This window comes from Falco punctatus (genome assembly GCF_963210335.1).
Source record: "Falco punctatus genome assembly, chromosome: 1".
NCBI lineage: Eukaryota > Metazoa > Chordata > Aves > Falconiformes > Falconidae > Falco > Falco punctatus.
Window position 1 is genome coordinate 94,163,421 of NC_137580.1, and position 22,534 is coordinate 94,185,954.

At 54.8% G+C, this 22,534-nt stretch overlaps 2 protein-coding genes across 11 annotated transcripts in view; one reads left to right on the forward strand and one right to left on the reverse strand.

Moving 5' to 3' along the window:
• Positions 1 to 26: 26 nt before the first annotated feature.
• DAO (D-amino acid oxidase) lies at positions 27 to 14,139 on the reverse strand. 8 transcript variants are annotated; one of them, XM_080373924.1, is made up of 12 exons: positions 13,903 to 14,136; positions 12,155 to 12,401; positions 10,539 to 10,762; positions 10,299 to 10,413; positions 9,857 to 9,933; positions 9,328 to 9,393; positions 8,492 to 8,546; positions 7,895 to 7,999; positions 7,241 to 7,323; positions 5,222 to 5,339; positions 4,405 to 4,503; positions 27 to 2,877 (listed from the first exon to the last, which is right to left on the reverse strand). In XM_080373924.1, exons 3-12 carry the CDS (start codon positions 10,730 to 10,732, stop codon positions 2,746 to 2,748), a joined length of 1,044 nt encoding a protein of 347 aa, XP_080230050.1. In that variant the 5' UTR covers positions 10,733 to 10,762; positions 12,155 to 12,401; positions 13,903 to 14,136; the 3' UTR covers positions 27 to 2,745. The 8 variants fall into 8 exon arrangements, with proteins under 8 accessions (XP_080230050.1, XP_080230047.1, XP_080230048.1 ...); XM_080373921.1 differs by having other exon boundaries at positions 10,539 to 10,744; positions 13,903 to 14,135; XM_080373922.1 differs by having other exon boundaries at positions 10,539 to 10,744; positions 13,894 to 14,135.
• Positions 14,140 to 14,201: 62 nt separating this feature from the next.
• SSH1 (slingshot protein phosphatase 1) overlaps positions 14,202 to 22,534 on the forward strand; it is a 37,594-nt gene continuing 29,261 nt past the window's right edge. The window contains exons 1-2 of one of the 3 annotated variants that reach the window (XM_080372127.1): positions 14,202 to 14,358; positions 19,531 to 19,571. In XM_080372127.1, the coding sequence (XP_080228253.1) occupies positions 14,293 to 14,358; positions 19,531 to 19,571 (107 nt within the window). In that variant the 5' untranslated portion in view covers positions 14,202 to 14,292. Of the gene's footprint in view, positions 14,359 to 19,530; positions 19,572 to 22,534 lie in introns of those variants that run through there. The other 2 variants (XM_080372129.1, XM_080372130.1) reach the window with 2 other exon arrangements.

The window sequence follows — 22,534 nt, forward strand, 5'->3', positions numbered from 1 at the left end:
TCAGGGAGAAAGCATCACACACGAGATAGTTGGATACTACCTTTATTGTGCGCACATACTAAATTGTGGCCTTTTAAAAAATCAGGAATGTTAGACTGCAAATAAAATTACACATTAATCATTTTTGTGTGTTTTCTCAGAGGCCGTGTAAGATCGCAGGACAGCTGCTCCTGTAGGCTCCACGATCAGAAGAACCAACTGCTTATTGTAAACTCTACAATGACTCGCTCCACCCCTGCTCATCGGCGTAGCTCTTCTGCGATCGGGTGAGTGGGTTTGATTTACAGCAGTGCAAATGGGAGAAGAATATGGGCCTTCATCTGTGGAATAAGTGAAATCGAGCGGGTGCTATTCCGCTGAACAGCTTCTGCTGAAGTGCTATCACAGACCATTGGGTTTAGCATTAATCAATGGTCAATCTTCTGCTATTGTTTTCTTTTTTTCTATCTTTTCCTTGATTACACCTATTTGGATGTGGCTGCTGATGGATCAGGTGAGCTGCCAGATCTAGCGGGAGACCCTTCCGACAGAGAGACTGGACATGACCGGGGCTCCTCATGTTCCACCTTTGTGTTTTTAAGCACACCGGTGCCTCAGCTGCCAGGCACACCGCACATCCACGCTCCGCTGCCCTAACCTGTGCCGTAGCTCTGGAGCCGCTAACAGAGCTTCCCTTTGCCGCTGCTGCACAGGGCAGTGATGATGTTCCGCAGTCGAGTGACAAGCGGAAAGCACGCGGGACTGCAGCATTCCTAGGATGCTGTACACTTTGCAAGGATGTGAGGAGCGCCGATGTGTTGGGCCGGAATTGCAGTCAGAGGAACTTCAGCACCTGCTCTTGTCGGTGCCTCCGACAGCCTTGGACTTGGGTGCGGCATCAATGAGAATTCCTGTGCTGCAGCCATGAGAATTCCAGGGCCACAGGGATGAGAATTCCCATGCCTCAGCGAAGAGAATTCCCGTGCCACGCCACTTTGTCAGCGCTGCAGGTGCCCGAGCGGAGCCGAACACAACCCCCCTACCCCTTCCCAAAAGCGAGGAAGGGAAGGGACACAGCAGCAGCCACCGGGAAATTCTGGCCCTTACGGTGAGAGGAACCATTGATGCTTTTGTTAAAGGGCAGACAATGAGCAGATGCACTCAGCAAAGCACGTCAGAGCTTTCTGATGGCCCAGGGTGTGTAAGCTGGGGAAGTACACAACACCGACACAGGGTGCAATGGAAAGTGAGGTCGCTGGAAGGTGTCCCAGGGCCACGGCGGTGCTGGCACAGTAACCTCTGCAGCACTGCTGGAAATGAGACCAGGCTCGCCCGTGCCCGCAAGGCTGCAGATCTCACGTGCACGGACCATCTCCAGTGGCACCGAGTGCTCATCACTTCCCACAAAGCCTTCACCGGTTTCTCTTTTCCTTGGTGAAACTGAAGCAGCGTATTGGGAGACAAGTCCTTCGGCAGGGAGCAACTCTGGTGCCAGGCTGTGGCCAGGAAAACATGGGCTTTTCGTGGGACTTGTTTAAAGCCGGGTGCCCAGGAGGCAGAGGGAGCCCAGCTGGCCCGCAGCATCGCTCACTCACTGGGCGCAGCTGCCTGGTCCATCCCAAACCGGGCTGACGAGCTATTTTTGGCACATGAAGTCAGAGGGAGAGAGAAGCTGCATCACAGATGAGTAAGAAACAGTTGGCTTCTCTGCAGAGGAGAGCGAGCCAGGCCCCGTCTGCGGGACTCGGGACAACCGGCTAGCCTTCGGGTTTGAGGCTAATGCTTCTTGACCATTCAGTACCTTGGCTGCGATGCTTTTTAGAGCGGGAAAGACACATGGCATGGGAAGATCGGCCAAACCGTATCTTCAGAACAGTGCATGGGGTCCTCAGCAGCGTCACTGAACAGCCCCAATGTCATACCCTCCCGGGAGCCGTCCCCAGCTCCATCGGGAGGCACAACCTGCCCTGAGCCAGCTCCTCTCCCAGCGCTGCTGCCCCAGCTGCGTCTCACGCCTGGAGGAAATGAGAAACTGAAGGGCCCGTGGGAGTTTTAGGGACGAGAACAGCTATTTTGTGTATGGTCTCTGCTATATATAGAGTCTGGCAAGTACCCGGGGCTGGAACATGTTGCTTTTGTTGCTGAAAACATCACTTGGAAAGCCCATTTTAGGCAAGCGCTGCTGCCTGTTGCCAGATACACTAACCAGGTGCTGTAGACTCATGCTTTGTCTTGGAATGAATGTAAGAAAAGCTATTGTAACTGAAGCACGTGCTTGTAGAGCTGTTGTTACTTCTCTGGGAGCTTCTTCCTACTAAGGAGCTTTTGCCTCCTGGGGGAAGCTTGCAAATCTAATTACATGCCGGGTGTCGGAGCAGTCAGTGAAGACCTCAGGTGGCACTGGCTCAGTTTCAGATCCTGTCCCATCATGCGGATGAACTGCAGGACTGTCAAGATTTCAGCTGAACCCTGCCTGCCCTTTGCAGACTGATCCCCGGGACAGAAGTGCACTTTGCCACAGATAATTAGTCCATATTTTAAAGCGCTTCCTTTAGGTAGGTCATGCAGGGCTGGGGTGGAGGCAACTCAGCCGTCTGGCAAACGGCAGCAACAGAAGTGGCTGCAACCTGGAACTGAGACACTGCGAACCAGCGTTGGAGCTGGCGGGAGGGTTGAACAGCCCACGTGTATCAGTGTGTTATTTGCATCTTTCTGCTGTGATTTCTAAGCTACTGCTGTCAAAAGAATGCCGGGTGAGCAGGCAACTCACAAGCGGGGCTGTGGTGGGCCGGCCACCTTCTTCTCCTGGAGGATGCTCCCAAAGAGCCTGGCTGCTGCCATGGCACAGCCCCAGTGGATGGTGATCCCGAACCCGCCGTGGCCATAGTTGTGTATCACCTATGGGAGAAGAGGAGGGATCGGTGCTGAGAAAGCTGTGCTGGAGCCCTGGGGCTAAGGGCAGCGAGGAGCCACAATAGTGGCTGGGAATGCCATTAGTGTCTTTAGATTGACCCTTCCATCTGGGAGCTCCCAGTGCACAGCTGGGGGACCTTCTGCTCCTTCCTTTCCTCCAAAAGCTGCTGGAGAGGCAGGAGAAACTCTGCATGGTTCAGTGGCATCCCAAGCATCGTCTGCACCCGCTGCTCCGGCCACCCCGAAATGCAGCAGTGGGGCTTGCAGCCGTGTGCCTCAGAGCACATCACGTTACATCCTACCTAGTGTTTGTTCCTACCAAAGTAAATTACTTTGCTTCAGCAGGAGCCTGACTCATCGCTGGGATCAATAGCTACACCTCTCCTGTGCCAAGGCAGCGTAGATCTGGCGTGCTGATAAAGGAACAGAGCGATCCAGAAATTAATTCAAATACAGCATTACTTTGAACTGTGCTCCGGAGTTTGCCTAAATACACCGATTCCTTTCCAAGACTCTCCAGCTAAAAAATTGAATATATTTTCATTACATTTAATTACATTTTACAGTCGTCATCCCCTTTGGAGCTTTAATCTCTTCTTCTAAGCTGTACATCTAAGAGACACATGCACGCACTCGAATCAAGGATTCCCTCTGCAGGTCTGCTGATGAGCAGTCAGGCGACAGCACGGAGGAGTAATGTGGTCCTACGTGAAAAGGTGCTGTGCTGAGGGTCCAAGAACAGATGGCACACTGCAACTCGGGCATCTTTTCTCTAAAAGATATATTAGCCATGCAAGGCTATTTAAAGAGCTATTGCCCTGGAGAAGTTTGAGCCTAGACCCCCAGCTTTACTTGCACAGAGGCAGCTGCATTTTTCAGAGCCCCGCAGCGGGTACAGCCCCAGCAGTGTCCCTCTGTGCCTTCACCACATTTCATTTCATGCTGCTGCTGAGCTTCAAACTGGAAGAAATCTCAAGTCCGATCTTTTGCACCAACAATCTGGTGTCAGTGCTGGAGGCCCTGAGCATTTTATTAAAAACTGTGTATTGGGTTTGATTAAATGGAGACATGAAGTTCACAGGCACAAAGGACTCTGTACCTTATGGGCTGCTGGCAGAAAACCACGCTACTTTAAATGCTGACACCAAAATGTGGTTTGCATGTGCCTCGTGTGGTCCTGGGAGCAGTGCAGCCCATGCCAGACTTTTTCTCCCATATGGGTTTTTCGGTGTCTATCAAGAACTAAGCTCCAGCTGCAGGTTTATCCCTTGGCAGGAGCACTCCTTGCCCCCTCTCCCCACAAAATCCATCAGACCTGGCTATCTTTGACATTTATCTCTGACACTGGGTTGAAACTGAGAGGGGAGACAGAGCGAGGACCGATGAACGTGGGGCAGTGCAGCTGCGGGCTGAAGAGCACCAGCGTTAGCTGGATGTGGGTGTTGCAAGTGCCTAACGCACAATTAGCGTGGTGGTTAATGACACTCGGCATCTGGGGGCTGTGCACGGTACCTCTGCCTGGAAGTGGCCGTGGCGGAGGGTCTCCCGCTCCAAGCGAACGAAGGGGCGTGCTGGTCTCAAGCCGCTCCACTCCTCTACGATCTTTGCTTTCTGAAAGCAAAAGCACATCAGCTCCTGCGCGGCGTTTCTCTGGATGACAGCAGCCAGATCCCTCGGCACTAAGCGGTCCGTGAGGCGACGGCTCCCGCAATGAGCAGGGATGGAGGCTCCCCCGTCCCTGCTGCTGCTGCAAGGGGTGACGGGGCAGAGCAATTGCAGATGGCAGCCTGCACGTCGCCAGCCTACAGCAGAGCCGGCGAGGCAAAGCACTGTGCCAAAAGCCCACACGTTCCTTGTAACCCAGGGTGCAACCGCAGTGGCAGGAGGGGATACGAACCAGCCTCGCCACACGCCAGCCTTTCTATAATGCAGCAGAAGGTGGCAGGGGGGGCTGGGGCCGGATGCCCTCCCAAAACTCTTGCTCTGATTTTTTACCAGCTATATGAGTAATTACGTTTTCCTACAAACCTTGTCTCAAAAGCAATGCCAGCCCCAGACCCTGCCTGTCCATCAGCCAGGTGTACGGAGCCCGAGATGTGCGTGATGAACGTGGCCAGGCACCAACATGATGCTGTGCCACCCCGTGATTTACCCTCTCACCAAGTGCCATGTGCTGCCGGGGGACACGCAGGAGGCCCAAAAATTCAGGGTTTTGTGGTTTGTCCCCAGCGCCCATCCCTGCAGCCTCAGCTGCACCCCAGCACCCGGACTCTCCATACCCCTTCCCTCCCTACTTCCCGGCGGTGGGCCTTGGGTCGGGGTCTCCCACCTGGAGAGCGGGAAGCAGCCTGCAGCAGTTCTCCCAGATAGTTTTGTGATCCTGGGTGCTGTTTTCTTCATTCCAGTTGCCGTGCTGATAGATCCCTCCCAAGACCGTGAACTCACTCCTGCACCAAAACCCAAAAGAGATAAATGGTGGTGAGTGTCCCCAGCCATCCCTTGCTGGACCACCACACCGAGGGACTCTGTGTGGGGGATGTATGGATCCTGCTACGCCCAGAGCCTGTAAAATATTCCTGCCGGACGAACTCTCACACGGAGCAGGCGGGAGTGGTGCCTGCATGTCTGCTCATCAGCAAGTCATTCATCAAATACTATCAGCACTCAAAAGGCCCTTGCCTGGGCAAACCAAACAGCTCATTTCATCTTCTATCAAACAGGTCTGCTCCTGCTTGGCTAGGGAAGAGGGCTGGAAGGAACAGGATGCCTCCAGTGGGGAACACAAATAAACATATTTCTGCTGCAGCTGCTCCAAAATTCCTGCGGGTTAACAGGACAATGGCAGGTTACGGCTTGGGGGGAGCTGGGGGTGTCTGTACCTGCTGGACCCTTCTAAAACCTTGCTTGAGCCCTGGGAAGCATAAAACCACAAAGGCTGAACGGTGGGGCGTGCAGGAGGGGAGCCCCCGGGGCTGAGCACTCCAGCATGGAAGAGGTGCCCTCTAATGCTCCCCTTGAGAGCCAGCCTGGTGCCCGGCTATGACAGCTCCAGCTAAAACAAACACAGGGAAAAGAATTCAGATGTGGCTGGGACTGTGATCAGAAATCGCTTGGAATATTTTGCTTGGGGGCTGTGAGCATTCAAAGTTATTTACATAATGGCTGATTGCCTAATTCTGAAATATCAGCACAATAGGGAGTGCCAGAAATGCAGCATTCAAGCTCAAGCTTAAAAAGCCCTCTCCATGGGCAAAGCCGGGTAGATAGCTGCTCTCAGGAGGAAGCAGAGGTGGGATAAACAGCAGGCGTATTTATTTATTCTGCAGTTTAGCTCCCCGAGTACATGCATACACTGCCGTCTCAAATAATAGATCCCAATTCCCCTAAGAAAGTTGCTGGTGGGAAGCAGGTGGAAAGCGCAAGATAAGCGCTGGAAGCTGGGCTCTGCCCGGGAACAGCCACTGCCACTCGCTGAGCTCTGGAGACGGTGCTTTTGGGGCCAGGATCTCATTTTAGCCCTCCTCATCCCTATGGGGACACAGAAATAAGGTCTTCCCCTGGGATTCCTCCTTGGTTTTTGCAGGGAGCTCTGCATGGGTGCTAAACTGAATGGGACGCTCCCAGGAGATGTCTCACCAACAGCTGCAGGCACAGCTCAGGGTACCAGTGAGGGGAAGGCTGAGCTTTTTAGGGTAGGCTTTTATTAAAGTAAAAAAGGATTCCTGCCACTGGTTTTAATGGGAGGATGGATCAGAAGTGCCTTTCCCCACAATGAGCTGTTGTATAGCAGTTCTGTCAACACCATTGATAAAAAAAAGATGGGTACAAATGTGAAAACAAAAGATCTCCCCTGAAGTATTTGCCCTATTGTCAACGTTTGGCTCTTTTGAGGACCTGATTTTGTTTTGGTGGGATAGGATCAGGGACACTGAAGCCACGTGGTGCTGCCTGATCTGACAGCCCAGGACCAGCCCAGCCCCACCGCGCATCCGAGTGCCGAGCTGGGGTCTGCGCAAGGAGGTCACTGCCCCAGGAGTGGGAGCTCCCTCGCTTTCCCTGCCCGCGTCCTCCTGCTCTCCTCCCTGAGAGAGATAGGCTGCTTGTAATAAATGTCCATGGTCTTTTTGGTGGTTCCTAATGGTCTCCAGTCATTAGCTTCTTTCCCTAATGGCTCCGAGCTATGGAGGTGCTCAGTCCTACTGAGCATCGTCAGGCCAGGTGTGAACGCAGGCTGGGCTACTGCAGGGCAGGCAGCAGCAGGGAGCCGTGGCCAAGCCAGTGCTGTAGGAGTGCTGACAGCAGAGCATCACTAAGGCCAGCCAGCCCCTGCCCACCTGCTGTCACCTACCCCGGTATGACGTACGGTGAGTTGTAGATACCAGATTTGATGTCATGAGTGATGATGAAATGCTTCACCCATGGGGCCAGGACCTGGGAGACGAAGGGGAGAGGGTCAGGGGGAGGTGGAGAGCAAGGTTCCTGGCTCAGGGAGGCAGCAGGAAGGATGTGGACAGGCTGACGAGCGCAGACACCAGGGTCTGCATGTGGTACCCTCCCTTCTGCTCAGGCTCTGTACACCACAGTGCTGCTGCCATGGGAAGACAGGGAGATGGGAGGGCAGGTGGGCAAGTGGAGGAGCTTCCTACCTGGCATCAGTCTGTGTTTCCCCACATAATCATCTTCTTCTCCCAAGGATTTTATGTCTTTTTATTATTAGCATTATGCTTCTGGCCTCCCCCCACCTTCACCCAGAAAAGAAATGGGGTGGTGACCCAGGACATCCCCACAGCTGAACGAGGAAAGAGATTCAGGTTTTCTGCTCTGGCCTCCACACATGAGGGTTTTACACTACCAATGTTTTCCGGGAACTGGGACCTGATCCTGGTGTGGGTCCAGCCCATAAGCCCTCGATTCAGCCCAGAAGGCACAGACACACCTCACGGTTAACAAGTGGCTCCTCCAGCAAAAAGAGTGGGGGACGTAAGCCCTGCACCCTCCTCACCTTTATGACCTGTCCACGGCCAGGTTGTAGCTCCAGGTCGGGCTGCAGCTCCCCGGCACGCACCCCAGTGCAGTTTATTACAACATCCACGCCCTGGGCAAACATCTAATGAGAGACAGACGTGGCGCGGTGAGCGGCGCACACAGCGATGTGACCCACGGGGGGCACGAGACTCCTGCATCGAAGCCAAGCCCAGAACTCGGTCCAACGGTCTGGTAATGAATAAACCATAAGGGCCGATCCAGGGCACAGCTTCCCCAGCACAGCTCCCGCTGAGACCCCATGTGTGCAGGCAAGGAGAGTGTTTGCAGTTCAAGGGGAAGAGAGACCGCTGATGCTTGGCTGCGTCCTCACTCAGTGCTGGCCAAACGCACTACCCTGTCCCCTCTCAGCCATCCCTTGATGCCCAAAAGTCTTTATCTTGCCTGGTAGAATTTGTCTCCTAGATCTTGGCGTAGTCTTGCCGCTGCCCCTGGCCCATCACTTATGCCAAGGGACGTGCCAGAGCAGCATGTGCCTGCTGGATGCTGCTTCTCTGTGCCAGAATGGGGCTGTGCCCGCTGCCCTGCTCTGCCCCGGCTCGATATCACCACTCACCTCCTGGAAAGATTCAACCTTCTTATGGAAAAACTTCACTCCTCTCTGCGTTAATCTGGGAAGAACAAGTTCATTTGTTACCAGCAAATGAAAAGCAAATGTACCATTCAAATTAGCACCTGTAATTGATACCCAGAGAAGGTACAGCTGGTTGCTCCTTGTTATAAAAGACCTTGTCCATGGTCTTTTTGGTGGTTCCTAATGGTCTCCAGTCATTAGCTTCTTTCCCTATGGCCCTGAGCTACGGAGGGTGCTCAGTCCTGCTAAGCCCTGCATCAGAGCCCAGGTCTTCTGCTGTGGGTAGGGCACCCACTCCACCTTACCAGTAACAAGAACAAAACCAAGCCCCACATATTCCCACAGTTAGAAGCACTCAGATGCATAAAATACACTCCTGGGCTAACAAAGCGGGGAGCCTGTTACCCCCCTGGAGCAATGAGTAGGAATTCCAGACCCTTCTCCCCGCCTCCCAGGGATGCATCCCTGCCTCCCCTCTCCTTCAGCTCATCCTGCTGTACCCCTGCGCTGCTGTGGGGCACAGGTTGCTGAGAGCAGGGGAGGATGCTCAGGTCCCCTGTGGGTGCTGTCCCACGGAAGCCACCAGCACCAGCATCTTCAAGCTGATTAGGTCAGAAGTGCAGCAGGACACGAGGTGGCCGCCTCAAATCAGTGCCACCTAAACTCAGCCACCAACTCGGCCTGAGAAAAGGATCCAGGGCAACACCTGATGTGCAGGATGAAAATCCACACCTGCCTCCCATGTCCTGCTGGCTGCAGGACTCGGAAGGAGCGGTGGCTCTCCTGCACCCCCAGTGCCATGGCAGCTCTGCACTCACCTGTTGGTGAGCCATGGCAGATAGCTCCTGCACTCCAGCATCAGCGCTGTGTTGAACCAGCCGTAGCTGAAACCAGACGAGGAGAGGAAGGATAGGACCTGCCTAAGGACCATAAGGAACCCCCAGCAGCTTTGCACAACAGCCGCTTCCTGCCCTGGCGCTGCCGACGGCCGCTGCAGCTCTGGGACCCCAACTCCCCCTTGCAAAACATGTGCACGTTTTTTTCCCCTCTGTTTACAGTACAAAACACCTTCTGCTGATTTTCTTCCCCCAGTTTGACAATATTTGGTGATGTAAGAGCAGAGCTGGAATGGTTTCCATGCTGGGCTGCTCCTTTTTTGCCTTGTTTGAGGCGTTCCCTACTTATTTTAAGGGAAGCAGCTGTAACGAAGCGAGGCCACTTCTGCACCTGCAGTTTCTTGCCCTCGCCGCCCCTTGACAGGGAAGCATCTGGGACCGTTCACCCATACCTGTCCTGCCGGGGGCGGAAGGACATCAGTGCCTCTCTGGAAAACAGACTGGAAAATACCTGTAACCAGGGAAGAGTTCAAGCTCTTTTGCTGTCAAGTTCCTGAATCCCAGGACAATGTTCTTCCAAGATGGGTCCTGCAGTAGGGAAAAAGGTCTGAGCTCATCAATGAACCCGAATTGCAATCAATCCCTATCGTGGGACAGAAGCTGGGGGGGTACACAGCCCACCCCGAGGAGCACGGGCAGTCATGCAGCTGCAGCACACCATGGCCAGCAAGGCTCTGCCAGCTCCCACCCGCCCAGGGCTCAGCCCTTCCTTCATACCAGTACAGCATCAGGGGCACAGAAAACACCGTGTCCCGGGCAAACTGTCACAAGACAAACTTGGAAGGATTCAGAAACATTCAGAGCATCATCTGGGAAAAAGTACAACCCTGCCCGCCCCCGGGCAGCCTCCGAGCTGGAGCCCTTCCCAGCCCTGGCTGTGACTTGCTCCTTACCGGCACCGGCTGTGTAAACAGGTTGTAGCCAGAAATTAAGAAAAGTCCCATTTCCTTCGCTGCCGGTGAGCCCAGGTGCCTGAGGAGGTGATCGAACGTCTCCTTACTCCAGAGCCTGCAATGAACACGGGGGAGCGGTGGCTCTGCCAGCCCTATGGAGCTGTGCCTGGGCAGCTTGGCCCCCCATGCACTGATGGGCATGGCACTAGCATCCTCCTCCTCTTCCTCCTCCTCACTTACGTCTCCTGCAAGTTGCCATGGTCGCTCAGGTAGGGCTGCCACAAGCCAGCTGCCCCATCGCTGGTGGTGTGGGGCGTGTAGCGGTCTGCGTAGACCTCCATCTCCAGGGAGGGCACCAGGCTGTGGTACTGCTCGTGGATGCACAGGGCAGTGGACAGGCCGATCACCCCAGCCCCGATGACGGCCACACGCATGGCTCCGGCTCTCTGCAGCGAGGGAAACACCTGAAGGGCAGCACTGGGTCTGGGGTGCCGCTTGGACAAGGTGGGGCTTCCCAGGAGGGAGGGCATCTGCTCCTGCAGGACCCCACCTGGCCCTGGCTCTGCTGCTGGAGCAGAGATGGCTCAGGGAAGGGGCTGAGCTGCTCTTGGTGCATTAGTGTGCATTTCTTGTACAGCCTCCCAAGTCCTCTTCAGCACCTGCCTGCACTGGCCAGGCACTGAAATTGCAGATGCAGGGGGTGCAGCTTGCCACGGGACGCTACTCCATTGCTCACAGCCCTTGTGCTCGGGGCTGCATCCCTGGCTCTACCCTTGGGTGTGCTGTAGCTGCTGGCGAGCAGCAAAGTTGCAGCTCAGCTGCAGAGAGAGTTGTGGTTGCTTTGTGTCCTGCAGCAGCTCAGGACAGGGTGCCACAGCCATCAGCATCCTCTTCTCCCTCCCATCAGCCAGTATGATGAGGGCGAGCAGCCGGGGAGAGGTGGGAGCACCCACCCACTCGCACCGTCTCCCATGGGATGTCGTGAGCCCTCCATGCCCAGCAGCCCAGCCCTGCTCTGGGGAGTTCCTAATTCTCCCCAGCCCCTGGCATGGGCTGGAGACACAAGAAATGGGCACGGATAAAAGAAATGGGAAACAGCAGGTGTTTTCCAGGGAGCAATGCCAGGTGCAATAAATGCAAGGATGGTTCCTCACGCTGCTGTTGCCCTCGGGGCTGCCTGCACTTGAGGGTGGCTGTGCCACCACCCCAAATCCTCCCCAGCACCAGCTGGGAGAACCGCTGTTTGCCAATGTCAGCTGCAAAGAGGGTCTGCAGCCCTCTTTGGTCTCCTGACTCTTCCCTCTTGACAGAGCTTTCCTGCCTTGCAGCCTGGAAAAAGCCTTTGGTCACCACCTGGGCAGAGAGCAGCCAAGGACTGATTTGAGGAAGGGCTGGGGTTACAACAGCGTGGGTCATGTCGGCCTGGGTCACACCCCTGAATGCTCCGCTGCCAGCATGTGGGTAGGGGGAGGGATGCCAGCAGCACGCCAGACCTGGCTCTGGGCAGCATGAGCAAATTCTAGCCCATAGTTTTATTTGGACAACGTGACGTGCAGCATCTCTGCTGCGAACGGCAGCCCGCAGCGGGACTGACATTTGCTGGAATGGAGGGATGAGTCATCGGGATGGCAAAGCACCGACAGCAGCAGGAGAGCCGCACTGCTTCCCATCTGCTGTGGTTTTATAACCCACAGGCGGCAGGAGCTGGGGCTGCATCCTCTACCTGCAGCCGGGGGGGGACGGGGGGGGATGGACGGGACGGGACTCGCCCCAGGCTGCCCCTGCAGCACCGGCCAAGGAGGTATCCGCCTCGCCACTCAATAAATCATGGGAACACACATTTTCCACCAGCTTACCTGCAGAGTGTGTGGTCCTTGGGGTAGTCACCGCGGTTTTCAGAGACTTCAACAGAGTCACCTTCTCAGGGCAGCTTGTTTACAGCCCAGCAAACTGCCCACAGTGCAAGGTCTAAGTGCCAAGGGCAGCGGGATGACAGCCCGCCCCCGGGCAGCGGGGCCAAAGTCTTTGCTCCAGACCCAGGGAGGTGGAGTCCCCCGCACCAGACCCCGTGTGTTGCTGGCAGCCGGCCCCGGAGTCGCTCCTCTGAAAGGAAAACAGGGTCACCACCGTCTGTGGCAAAATGCCATCATTGACGCTTGTCACCATGGTGACTGCTGGCTGCCCCGATGGGTCCTGGTGGATGGAGAGATGCGGATGGGACTCCCCAGCCACTGGATTCCTGTGGGATCTGGAAAAATCAAATGCCTCGGTCTTGGGTTTTGTGTCGTAAGAGAGAAATGGCATTGCTTCCCCTCTGCTAGACCCCAGGAGCCATGCTGCCCAGCTTCCCCCTCTCAGGGGCCAGATGGCTTTGTTTCTCTTTTCTAAGCTGCCTCTCCCTTCACAAAACCCACAACTTTGGGCTCTGGGCTGAAAAGCCAGGTTTCTGTCAGTGCAGATACCATTAGCAGTGGCAGAGGCAGCCCTGGAAGCACACATGGTGTTTGGGCAGAGTTGCTACAATTAAAGATTTTACTGTGCCTCAAGGTTTTATAAAGGAGGTAATAAGGATAAAAGAAATGGGAACTAATCTCCTGCACAGGTTGCAGACATGTCTCTGGAGTCTTGGGCCCTGGGTTTCAGCCACGCAGCACAACCCACCGCAGGTGACAGGAATCCAGTCTCACAAAAGGCAGAGGAAAGGCATGGGCAGGCGTACGCTGGCCTGAGCAGAAGGATGCTTTGGCCCGAGAGGTCAGCGGGGATGGCCTGGGAGGGTGAAGTCTGCAGGCTCACAGGGCTTCAGCACCTGGTACCTTTAATGCTTTTGGTAGCGGAGCACCACTCGCACACATTTCGGATCCCCAGCATCCCTGCGGGGCCTGCCATCCTGCCTCCCACCACCCGGCAGGAGCAGCACCACCCGTGGGTGACAACCTTATCCAGGCTGCCGAAGGCAGCAGCTGGCGAAGCCATGGGATCCCGCTTCGCTTCGGATGCCATGAAAGAGAAGGCTCATCTGCCACCTGTGCTGCCTCATGACTGCATCCTCCCAGGGATGCTGCCAGGAGAAACCTCCTGGGGCAGGTGGTGTCCAAGCCCCGGGCACCCACCCCCTCGGACCCCAGGGTGCTTGGCACAGCTCCTCTTTGGAAACACAGAATCACTCCGGTGGGGAAAGACCTTTAAGATCATTGAGTCCAACCGTTAACCCCGCACTGCCAGTCCCTGCGCGCCGCATCCATGTGTTTTTCAAACACTCCCAGGGACGGTGACTCCGCCACTCCCCTGGGCAGCCCGTGCCAGTGCTTGACCAGCCTTTGGATGAAGAAATTTTCCCTAAAATCCAGTGTAAACCTCTCCTGGTGCAGCTTGAGGCTGTTTCTTCATCCTGTCACTTGTTACCTGGGAGAAGAGCCCGGTCCCCCTGCCCACAGCCCCCCTGGCAGCTGGAGAGCGACCAGCCCCCCCAGCCCCTTTCCCCCAGGCTAAGCCCCCCCAGTGCCCCCCACCAGCGTGGGGAGGGACGGAGGGGGAAAGGCACCCACGGCCTGAATTATTAAGGGCTTTACATACAACCAGCAAAGCCTCTTACACTAATTACCCCATTACTCGTCTGCCTCTTGCTTTCGGCACCGCTGACCCCTCGCACTTTCTTCGCTCCGCTCCGAAGGGGGCTCCCGCCGGCCGCCCCCGCCGCCCTCCGGGGGCCGTCAGGGGGATGCTCAGACCCACCGGCACCTTTCGGGGCGCCGCCCCGCTCCCCGTGCCGAGGCTCGGCCCCCGCCGCCGGGGCACGGGCCCCGTCAGCCCGAGGATCGCCCGCCGAGCGCGGCCCGGCCCCGGGGAAGCACCGCCCCGGCCCGCCCCCGCCGCCGCAGCGCCTGGCTCCTCCCCGCGGCGCGGCGGCCGGGCGGGCTGCGCAGCCGCCGGGGCGGTGGAGGCGGCCGGCGCCCCGCAGCCGCCGCCGCTGTAGCCGGGCCCCGCCGCCGCCATGGCGCTGGTCACGCTGCAGCGCTCGCCGACCCCCAGCGCCGCCTCCTCGGCCAGCACCAGCGAGGTGAGCCGGGCCGGGCCGGGCCGGGCCGGGCCGGGCCGTGCGGCGGGGGACGGGGAGCGGGGCGGGACGCGACTCCTCAGCGCCGCGGCTGGGCCCCGCGCGTCGGCCGCGGCCCCCGGCCCCATGGCCCTGACCCCTCAGAGCCCCCGGCCCCGTGGCCCTGGCCCCTCACAGCCGCCCCCAGCCCCTGGCTGCATCTCCTCACGGCCCACGGCCCCATGGGTCTGGCCTCTCACGGCCCCCTGTAGCCCCCAGCCCCTGGCTGCCGTCTCCTCACGGCCCCCTGTAGCCCCCAGCCCCTGGCTGCCGTCTCCTCACGGCCCCCTGTAGCCCCCAGCCCCTGGCTGCCGTCTCCTCACGGCCCCCTGTAGCCCCCAGCCCCTGGCTGCCGTCTCCTCACGGCCCCCTGTAGCCCCCAGCCCCTGGCTGCCGTCTCCTCACGGCCCCATGGCCTTGACCCCTCACAGCCTGCACAGCTTCTGGCTCCATCCCCTCACAGCCCCTGGCCCCACAGCCCTCCAGTATCCCCCAGACTCTGGCTGCAGGCCCTCACAGCCCCAGCCCCTCGCAGCCCCCTGGCCCCCCATATCCCCCAGACCCTGGCTCCAGCCCCTCACAGGCTCAGGCCCCTCGCAGTCCCCAGCCCCACGGTCTCCCAGCCTACCATAGCTGCTTGCCCGCTGCCTTCATCCCCTCACAGCCCCCATGGCCCAGCCCCCCGCCCAGCCCCAGCTCAGCCCTGCACTGCCCCTTCCCCTTGCAGCCCCCCATGCTGCCCAGCACTGCTGTGCCTCAGCCCCTGGCCTTTCGATGCTGTAGGCTGCCTCAGGCCTAGGACTGCCCAGCCGTCTCCCCGCTCTGCCCCGCGGCACGCTGGCCGTGCCCCCCTCACCCCGCATTAGCTTGGGCTAGCTGAACCCCGGGCAGCCTGCTTCGCTCTTCTCTGCCAGGTAAATCCCTGGGCAGCGCGCTGGGCCTGTCATCAGGGAGTGGCTGTGCTTGCTGGCCCCATTTGTTCTCCTTCCCTGACACCCCACAGCAGCCACCGCCTCCTGCCCCCGGGGTGCTCTGCTTTACCCCCTGCGCTACCCCTCTGTCCCCGCGCTGCAGTGGCTCTGCCTTCCCCTTCCCCGTGCCTGCTGCAGCTTCTGCCCCACGGGGAGCTCACGCCAGCCCTTCCCTGAGGCAGCTGGGGTGGGTTGCCTGCTGCCAGAGCAGCTCCTGTCCCACTCCGCCCCATACCTGTGCGACGTCCCCATGCTGCTCTGTCTGCTGCCACTCCTTGCTGCAACGCAGCCTTCTCCTTCCCTCCCAGCTCTGCTGCTCCGGGATCGGGTACGCGCTGCTCAACCCGCTGCCCCTGTAGTGCTGTGCTCCGCGCAGCCCTGCCCTGCCGGGACAGGCACCCTGTGCATCACAGCTCTGCCATGTGCCCCCTTGGCTCTTGTACCCCAAAAATGCCTTCTCCTGCCTCTGCTCAGCCTTGAGCTTCTGTCTTCCCTCACTGCAGCTCCCACATGCTATCCAAACACAGGTGCACCCTCCAGTTTGTTGTTCTTCTTTCACATGGATCCCTTTTTTCCTCTTAACCCATCTCCTTTATGACCCTCAAAGACCACCTGGTGGGTGTTTCGCTGCATATCCTTCCTGTGTGTCCCTCCCCCCCACCTCTTTCCTTTGATGCTCACTGCCCTTGGCTTCGCTCTGTCCCTGCTCCCACCAGGTAAACAATCCTATTTGTCACCTGTCAGGTCCCTGTGACTCCCCCGATTAGCTGGTGTGACGGGGGGAAGGCAGGAGGGTGACAGTGCCACAAAGCTCACAGGTTCTCCCTCACCTGGAGGGGCTGCAGGGGTCCCCTTTGCATGGCCCTCGCTGGAGATGTGTCGTCCCTTCTTTCCGCTGACTGTTTTGCCATACTCGTGTGGTTTGGGCTCCTGAGGCTGCAGGGACCCAGTGTTTGGACCATGCTGCGTTCATTGAGAAACATGAAGACAGGGCCTCTGCTTTTCTAAGGATTTTTTCAGAGGGAATTTTGTTGGGTTCTGATTCAGGCAGAGTCTTAAATGAGACCTAGTGGCCACCTGATCTACACAGATGTAAAGGAGCGGTAACCCTGTTGCAGGCAGTGGGATTAGACTGGGTTTCACTGGTGCAGGTGGGAGAGGAGTCAAAGCAGCATGCTTCTCACCTTGCCATGTGCATTGCGTTAGGCATTGCATTGTGTAGGAGCTCTGTGGTGGTTATTAGTTTTGCAGTGGGGTGACCATATGATTCTCCCTTTCCCTCTTGAAAACACTACCCCAGACTTGCTGCCTAGTGTTGTCCATGGCAGGGCACTCCTGCCGCACCATCCATGGCTCAGGAGGACTTTGGTGGCTCCCAGAAGAAGACATTGGCTCCTGTTCGGTTTGTTTGGTCCCTTCTGGCGTGAAATACCACAAAACTATAAAATGTCCTTCTCTAAATTCAGCGTGTTACTTTTACAAAGTTAATTTCAAAGAAAAATCCTATCAGAAAGTGCCAGCTTACTCCATGATCTTTAATGATCTTTCTTGCAAGGAAAATCAGGACTCTTTGGGGCTTTTAGTTTGTGTGAATAATTACCAGATTTTTTAAATGGAAAATGATGACCATACGTCCTTGCTAATTGTGAGTACACTGCTGCAGCCTCTCTTCACTCATGAGCCTAAAGGAATTTATAAAATGGTTGCTGCTGCCTGCAAGAGGCTTGCTGCTATGTTAATGTAGCATGCTGTGAATTCTTAGGAGGAGAGAGTAGTTCATACACACTTGCAAACTTGCACGGGTGTGTTGGCTCTGCTGCCATCTCCCTTCCACACCACCGCCAGCTCCGTGTCAGCTCCTTCAGCCTGGCCGCACTCTGCAGAGTCCTCCCACAGGGAGGGGTGAGGCTGTGGCTGGTGGGGGTCTGGCCCCAGCGCAGTGTCCGTGCTGTGGTGGGATCCGCGGTGCTCGTGACCAGCGGCAGGTCCGTGGCATCACGTGTGGTGCACCATAAAACCTGCCAGCTTGGAGGGATGCTCTGACCAAAACAAGGCAGAAGAACTCAGCGTGGTGGATGGCATCTTTGCTATCTGCCACAGTGACTGCTTCTGCCTTGTTTTGGTTTTACTGGAGCTTTGTAATAGAAAATAGAGGGAGAGTTGACTTTGAAAGCAAGTCAGCTTCTGCAAAAGATGAGCCTGCAGCAGATGCAGGGCCGGCTTTGCTGCTGAGCTTCAGCTGACGATGTTCAAGACTTCACAGTCGCGTTTGTTTAAAAAGAAAAAAAGTTTTTCTCCCTCTTGTTGCTACGTGACAGACCCAAACAAACAGGAGGGTGACCTTACAAAGGCCAAAAAGCTGACAGCCCTTCCCAGGGCTGGGGGGATCTGCTGGTGGGGGGCACTGGAGCTCGAGGTGTTCCCAGGGCTCTGCTGGCTGCCCCGGCCAGGCTGGCTCTGCACTGCCACTGCATACTGTAAACAGACTAAAAATAGCAGTGGTATGCTTCTCACCATCAGCTGCAGTCATTTTGGATGGGCTTTGTGTATCTCTTTTCCTCCAAATGGCTATATTTCTAATATCCGGCCCGTGCGGTTGCGTTTGGGGTTGGTTTTATTCCTGGCTTTATTTGGCTCTTACAGATTGTAAACAGAGCAGCTGCTGTGTGCTTTAGCCTCCCGAGTCTTAATTTGAGCTTGGGGGGAACGACCCAGGTCCTACAGGCACACAGAACTTCAGGCTTGAATGTTTTAAGTGAAACTGTTTGCTTATTTGCCAGGCTGGATGGGGCTTTGAGCAACCTGGGCTGGTGGAAGGCGTCCCTGCCTGTGGTTGGGGGTTGGAACTAGATGAGCTTTAAGGGCCCTTCCAACCCAAACCATGCTGGGATTTTATGGTTTTTAACTTCTACAAAACCAGCCAGAAACAAGTAACCCTTACAGTGGCCCTTATTTGATGCGGGTTTTAAGCGATGTTGTAGTAAATAAAGAATATGTTCCCTGAGTGTTAGCGCTGATGGGGCGTCATTTCTTAAAGGCTTGTGTCCCTTGTCTGGTGTCCAGTGTGTTGCAAGTTTGAAGGTTTTGCTGTTGCGGGGTGACTTGTAAGGTCCCTGCTTTGCTTCTTGGATCCAAACCATCTTCCCAGTGCAAACTGGCCCATTCTCTTCCGTCTACTTTTGGAGGACCAAAGGAGGAGAATTATCTTTGAGGTTTTTTTGTTGATTTTTTTTTCCAGCTCTGGATGCAATTAGCCCCAACTCTGTTTTTCTTTAATACATAATTTTGTCCAGAAGCTAGTAGAGGAGTTGAAGAGGGTAGGTGGAAAGCACAGCTGTGTGAAAATGTTTCTTGCTGAAAGTAGGCTTAAGTCACTAGCACGCTTCTGTTTCAAGGAGAGTAAATGAAATGTAAAGGCCAGTAATGTCACCTGAGCAGCCAGACTTGCTTCCAGGGGGACTTCCCACCAATGCCCAGTGAAAAAGTAGCTGGTTTAATACATGCTTGTCATGTATTTATCAGGAAAGCAGCAGATGGACTTGTTGACGACTGGGCAATGAGGTGGGTGTCATCCCAGCCTTGGGACGCATCATCTGCCAGCATCCAGCTAGAGGTGGCCTTGCTGGCAAGGTGGCAGCACAGAGTGGGCAGAGGGGCCCTGCCGGTGTGTGCCGGGTTGGGGTTCAGGTGCTGGAGGCTGGGACAGTCCCAGCTGGGCAGTTTGGAGGGCGCTCGTGCTGTCACTGCACACCCTGAATTACAGCCTTAATTTGTGCCCCGCTCTTCGTTAGCAGCCTTTTGCTCGGGACAGGTTCTGCCCTCACGTGTGTGCTCAGTGGGAGTGATGTGTGTGCATTCTTGGTGACGTTGAGGTTGGCGATCTTCAAACCGATCTGTGCTCTAGGACCAGCTTGCAGGATTAGGACCTAAGAGCTTTAAAATCCCCGTGAGCCCCTTTGTCACCCGGCACTGGGTGCTGATGGCATGTATGGGCAGGGAGTCTCATTTATCCCTGGCACTGGAAAGAAAAAACTCTACAGAAAACAATCACCCCAAACCTGTTATTGCAGGGATGGTTTTAAAAAGCAGGGGGATATTTTTTAAAGTTGTAGTATGGAAACAACCAGCATGTAACTTTTTTTGTATCCTTCTTTTCTCCCCTCAGCTGGAGGTTGGCAGTGATGAAGAGCGTAAATTAAATGTAAGGTAAGCAGAGCTATTTGGCTCTAAACATCGTTTCCACTGTTGTTAATTGTCTGCCATGTATCTGAGTCCTGATCCCGCACAGGACTCCAGCCTCGAGCATGTATGCTTGCCTGGAGGGGATCGCATGGGCTGCAGAGAGCTAAACACTGGGGATGCTCTTTCCCTGATCGGTTTAGTTTTGAGATGAGCGTTCAGTGAACTGAAAGCATAAAAGAAGGTTTGTGGGTTTTTTTCCTGGTGGGAAGAAACTGGAAAATTGCTCGTCAGCTCTGACCACAGCCCTTACCATTATCACAGCATCTCTGTCTGCTGCTGCTCTCTGAGGTTGAGGCTCTGGGTCGGGAAGGGGGTGTGCTCCTAGGGTTGGGTAGGAGAGAGCTCTGCTCATTCCTGGGTATTAACCGTCAGAAATTTGACTCCTTTGATACTGGGGTTGTGTAGAGCTGCTTTCTTCATGCGAGGAGGAGGAATGGGAGATCCTGCTGGAGAAGAGAAAGGCTTCTCATGCTGATGCGCAGAGATCAGAAGTAGTAATGATCCAGCTAGTTTGGTGGGACTGGCCTAATGGGGCTCTGAGTAATTATGTGGATTGTTCACTCTAAACCCAGCTGCTGCAGACAGCTCTTACCCTCTAACCTGTAAACCACAATTCAAGAGATATAGTGTGAAAACACAATGGTGGTTGGCAGGCTTTGGTCTCTTCTCCTTGTTACTACTTCCTCGTTTAATTATCCTGGTTTCAGGTAAAAGCAAAGCCACTCATCTGCTGCTTGGAGTCTGATCTTGTTGTCCATCCTGTTTTATGCTTTGAGACCAACTGTTGTGCAGATAGAAAACTGAGACACTGGCGGCAGTGGGTTTTCTGTCACAGTCTGATGGACTGAGTTGATTTGATGTCTGGTTAATCTTGTGGTTTTGGGAGTAGCAAGTGGATATTAGGGTATAGATCGTCTTTACCCTGCAAGTGAAGTTGGAGAGCAGAAAAGCAAAGTTGCTACTTCACAGACACAGAAAGTGTCAGGCCTTGCCATTTTGGTGTCCTGTAGGTGACTTGTCGTGGCTGAAGCCCATCTGGGAAGCCCAGCGTTTGGTGGCTGTCCTGCGTGGATGCACGTGGGTCATAAGTGTTGTACGCTTGGTTGCTGTGTGGTCTCCTGTGTAAAGGCATTTAATGGCAGTCTGCGATGTTCTTATTTTCTAGAGAATGCATTTTGTATTGGTTAAAGCAAAATTCAAGATTCCTGGTTCTGCTCCCAGCTTGGTTGTGGCCTTACTGTATAACTGGAGGCTGAAGCAGGAGCCTGCTTAAGTCATGAATAGCAACACATCCTTAATTCTTATGCTTTTTCCCATGTTGTATTAAATAGTAACGCTTAACTGAGCAGTATGATAGCTGCCTCTTCTGTGTACATGGTTCTTGTGCTGAAAGAAGAAATACAACTTTATCCCTCAAATGAACTCAGGGATAGTGTACGTGTAAATGGTTGGGACATCATTGGTTTTGTGGCTACCTTTGTTCTGCCTGGTCTTTTTGCAAACCAGGCATGTGTATCCGTCACTGACCGGAGCAAAGGTGGGGGTAGATGCAGTGGAAATGGGCTTAAAGGTTGATACTTTTCTACTAGCTGTTGAAAAATACTGCGGCACTGACTTTAGAAACAGAGATCCCAAGAGCTTCCTCTGTCCTTCAGTCTCTTGGGGCTGCTCTTCCGTATATGATTTTCAGGATAAGAATCTGGTAATTAAATCATTAGATAGACCTCGAGAATAGGATGACTCTTGTGCAGCTGTACTTAGGGGGAAACACTGCCAAGGACTGAAGAAAATGTGTGGCCCTAGTGTGGACACAGCGGAGATGATAAATGAAACTGCTCTGGTGGGGAGGTGGGGTAGATCCTGCCCCCTTCTTGCCGGCAGCTGCTCCGGATCAATTTGCTGAGACTTTACCCGGTGCCCATGGGGTGGCAGAATTGTTCAACTTCATTGTGCTCCTCCAACAGCTGAGTTCAGGTCTGCTCTGAAAAAAAATGCAGGAATGGGCTATGGTGATATTTGTGAATCTTTTAATCCTAGTCTAGCCTTGGTGGAGACTTAGGTGACAGCTGTGCTTTGTCACATGTGCCCTGAGTGCAGGGGTCGGCGGTCCAGCGCCTGACTTTGCAGACCTCAAAGATCCTAATGGTTAGAAAAAGGAAAAGTTGTTGGAAACAAAACCCCATCTTGCTGCCAGCTCGAACTGTGTTTCATCGACACAGGGTGAATGTGCTATTACACATTTATGATGTTACTTACTTGTCCGCTTGCTGTACAGATTATTTTCATTCATTCCAAAAAATTCCAGGATTTTCATTTGAGACTGCATAGTTGGGTTTTTTTCTTGGAGGAACAGGTCTGTATCATGGTTTTATAACCAGCTGCATGTCTTGCTCCTCTCTGGTCTAAGAGCAGCAGACCTTCCTTATGGTTTCTGTCATTCCAAAATGGTTTGCTTCCTGTTTTGTCCCTGAAACAGCTTCTACCCTAACATAGACAGAGGGGGGGATGTGTTCTAGGTTCAGCTTTTCTTTCGAAGATACTGTTGCTCTCTGAATTTTCTTAAATATTAGTGTGCTTTAAAGTCCCCCTTTTCTCGCTTTCCAAAAAAGTTGCAGATAAGGTAACATCCACGCTAGTTCCAGCAGACAGTGGGGAGTCTGTTTTGCTCCCCAGTGGATAAAGATTCATAGCAGAAGAAAAAGTAAGAGCACAGGCTCAGATCTAACAGCCCAGTTGGCCTTGGTGTAGCTGGTGCAGACAAAAAGCTTCATGTCTCGTTCTCTGCATTGTTTGTGTTTACCAAAACCTTCCTTCCTGAATGCCGATCAGCCATGGGCTGTGGTGGCTTGATCCCTTTTTCCCCTGATGATGCAGTGCACCCACAGAACCTTGAGACATCTCACCCAAATGTTAATAAAACTGCTGGC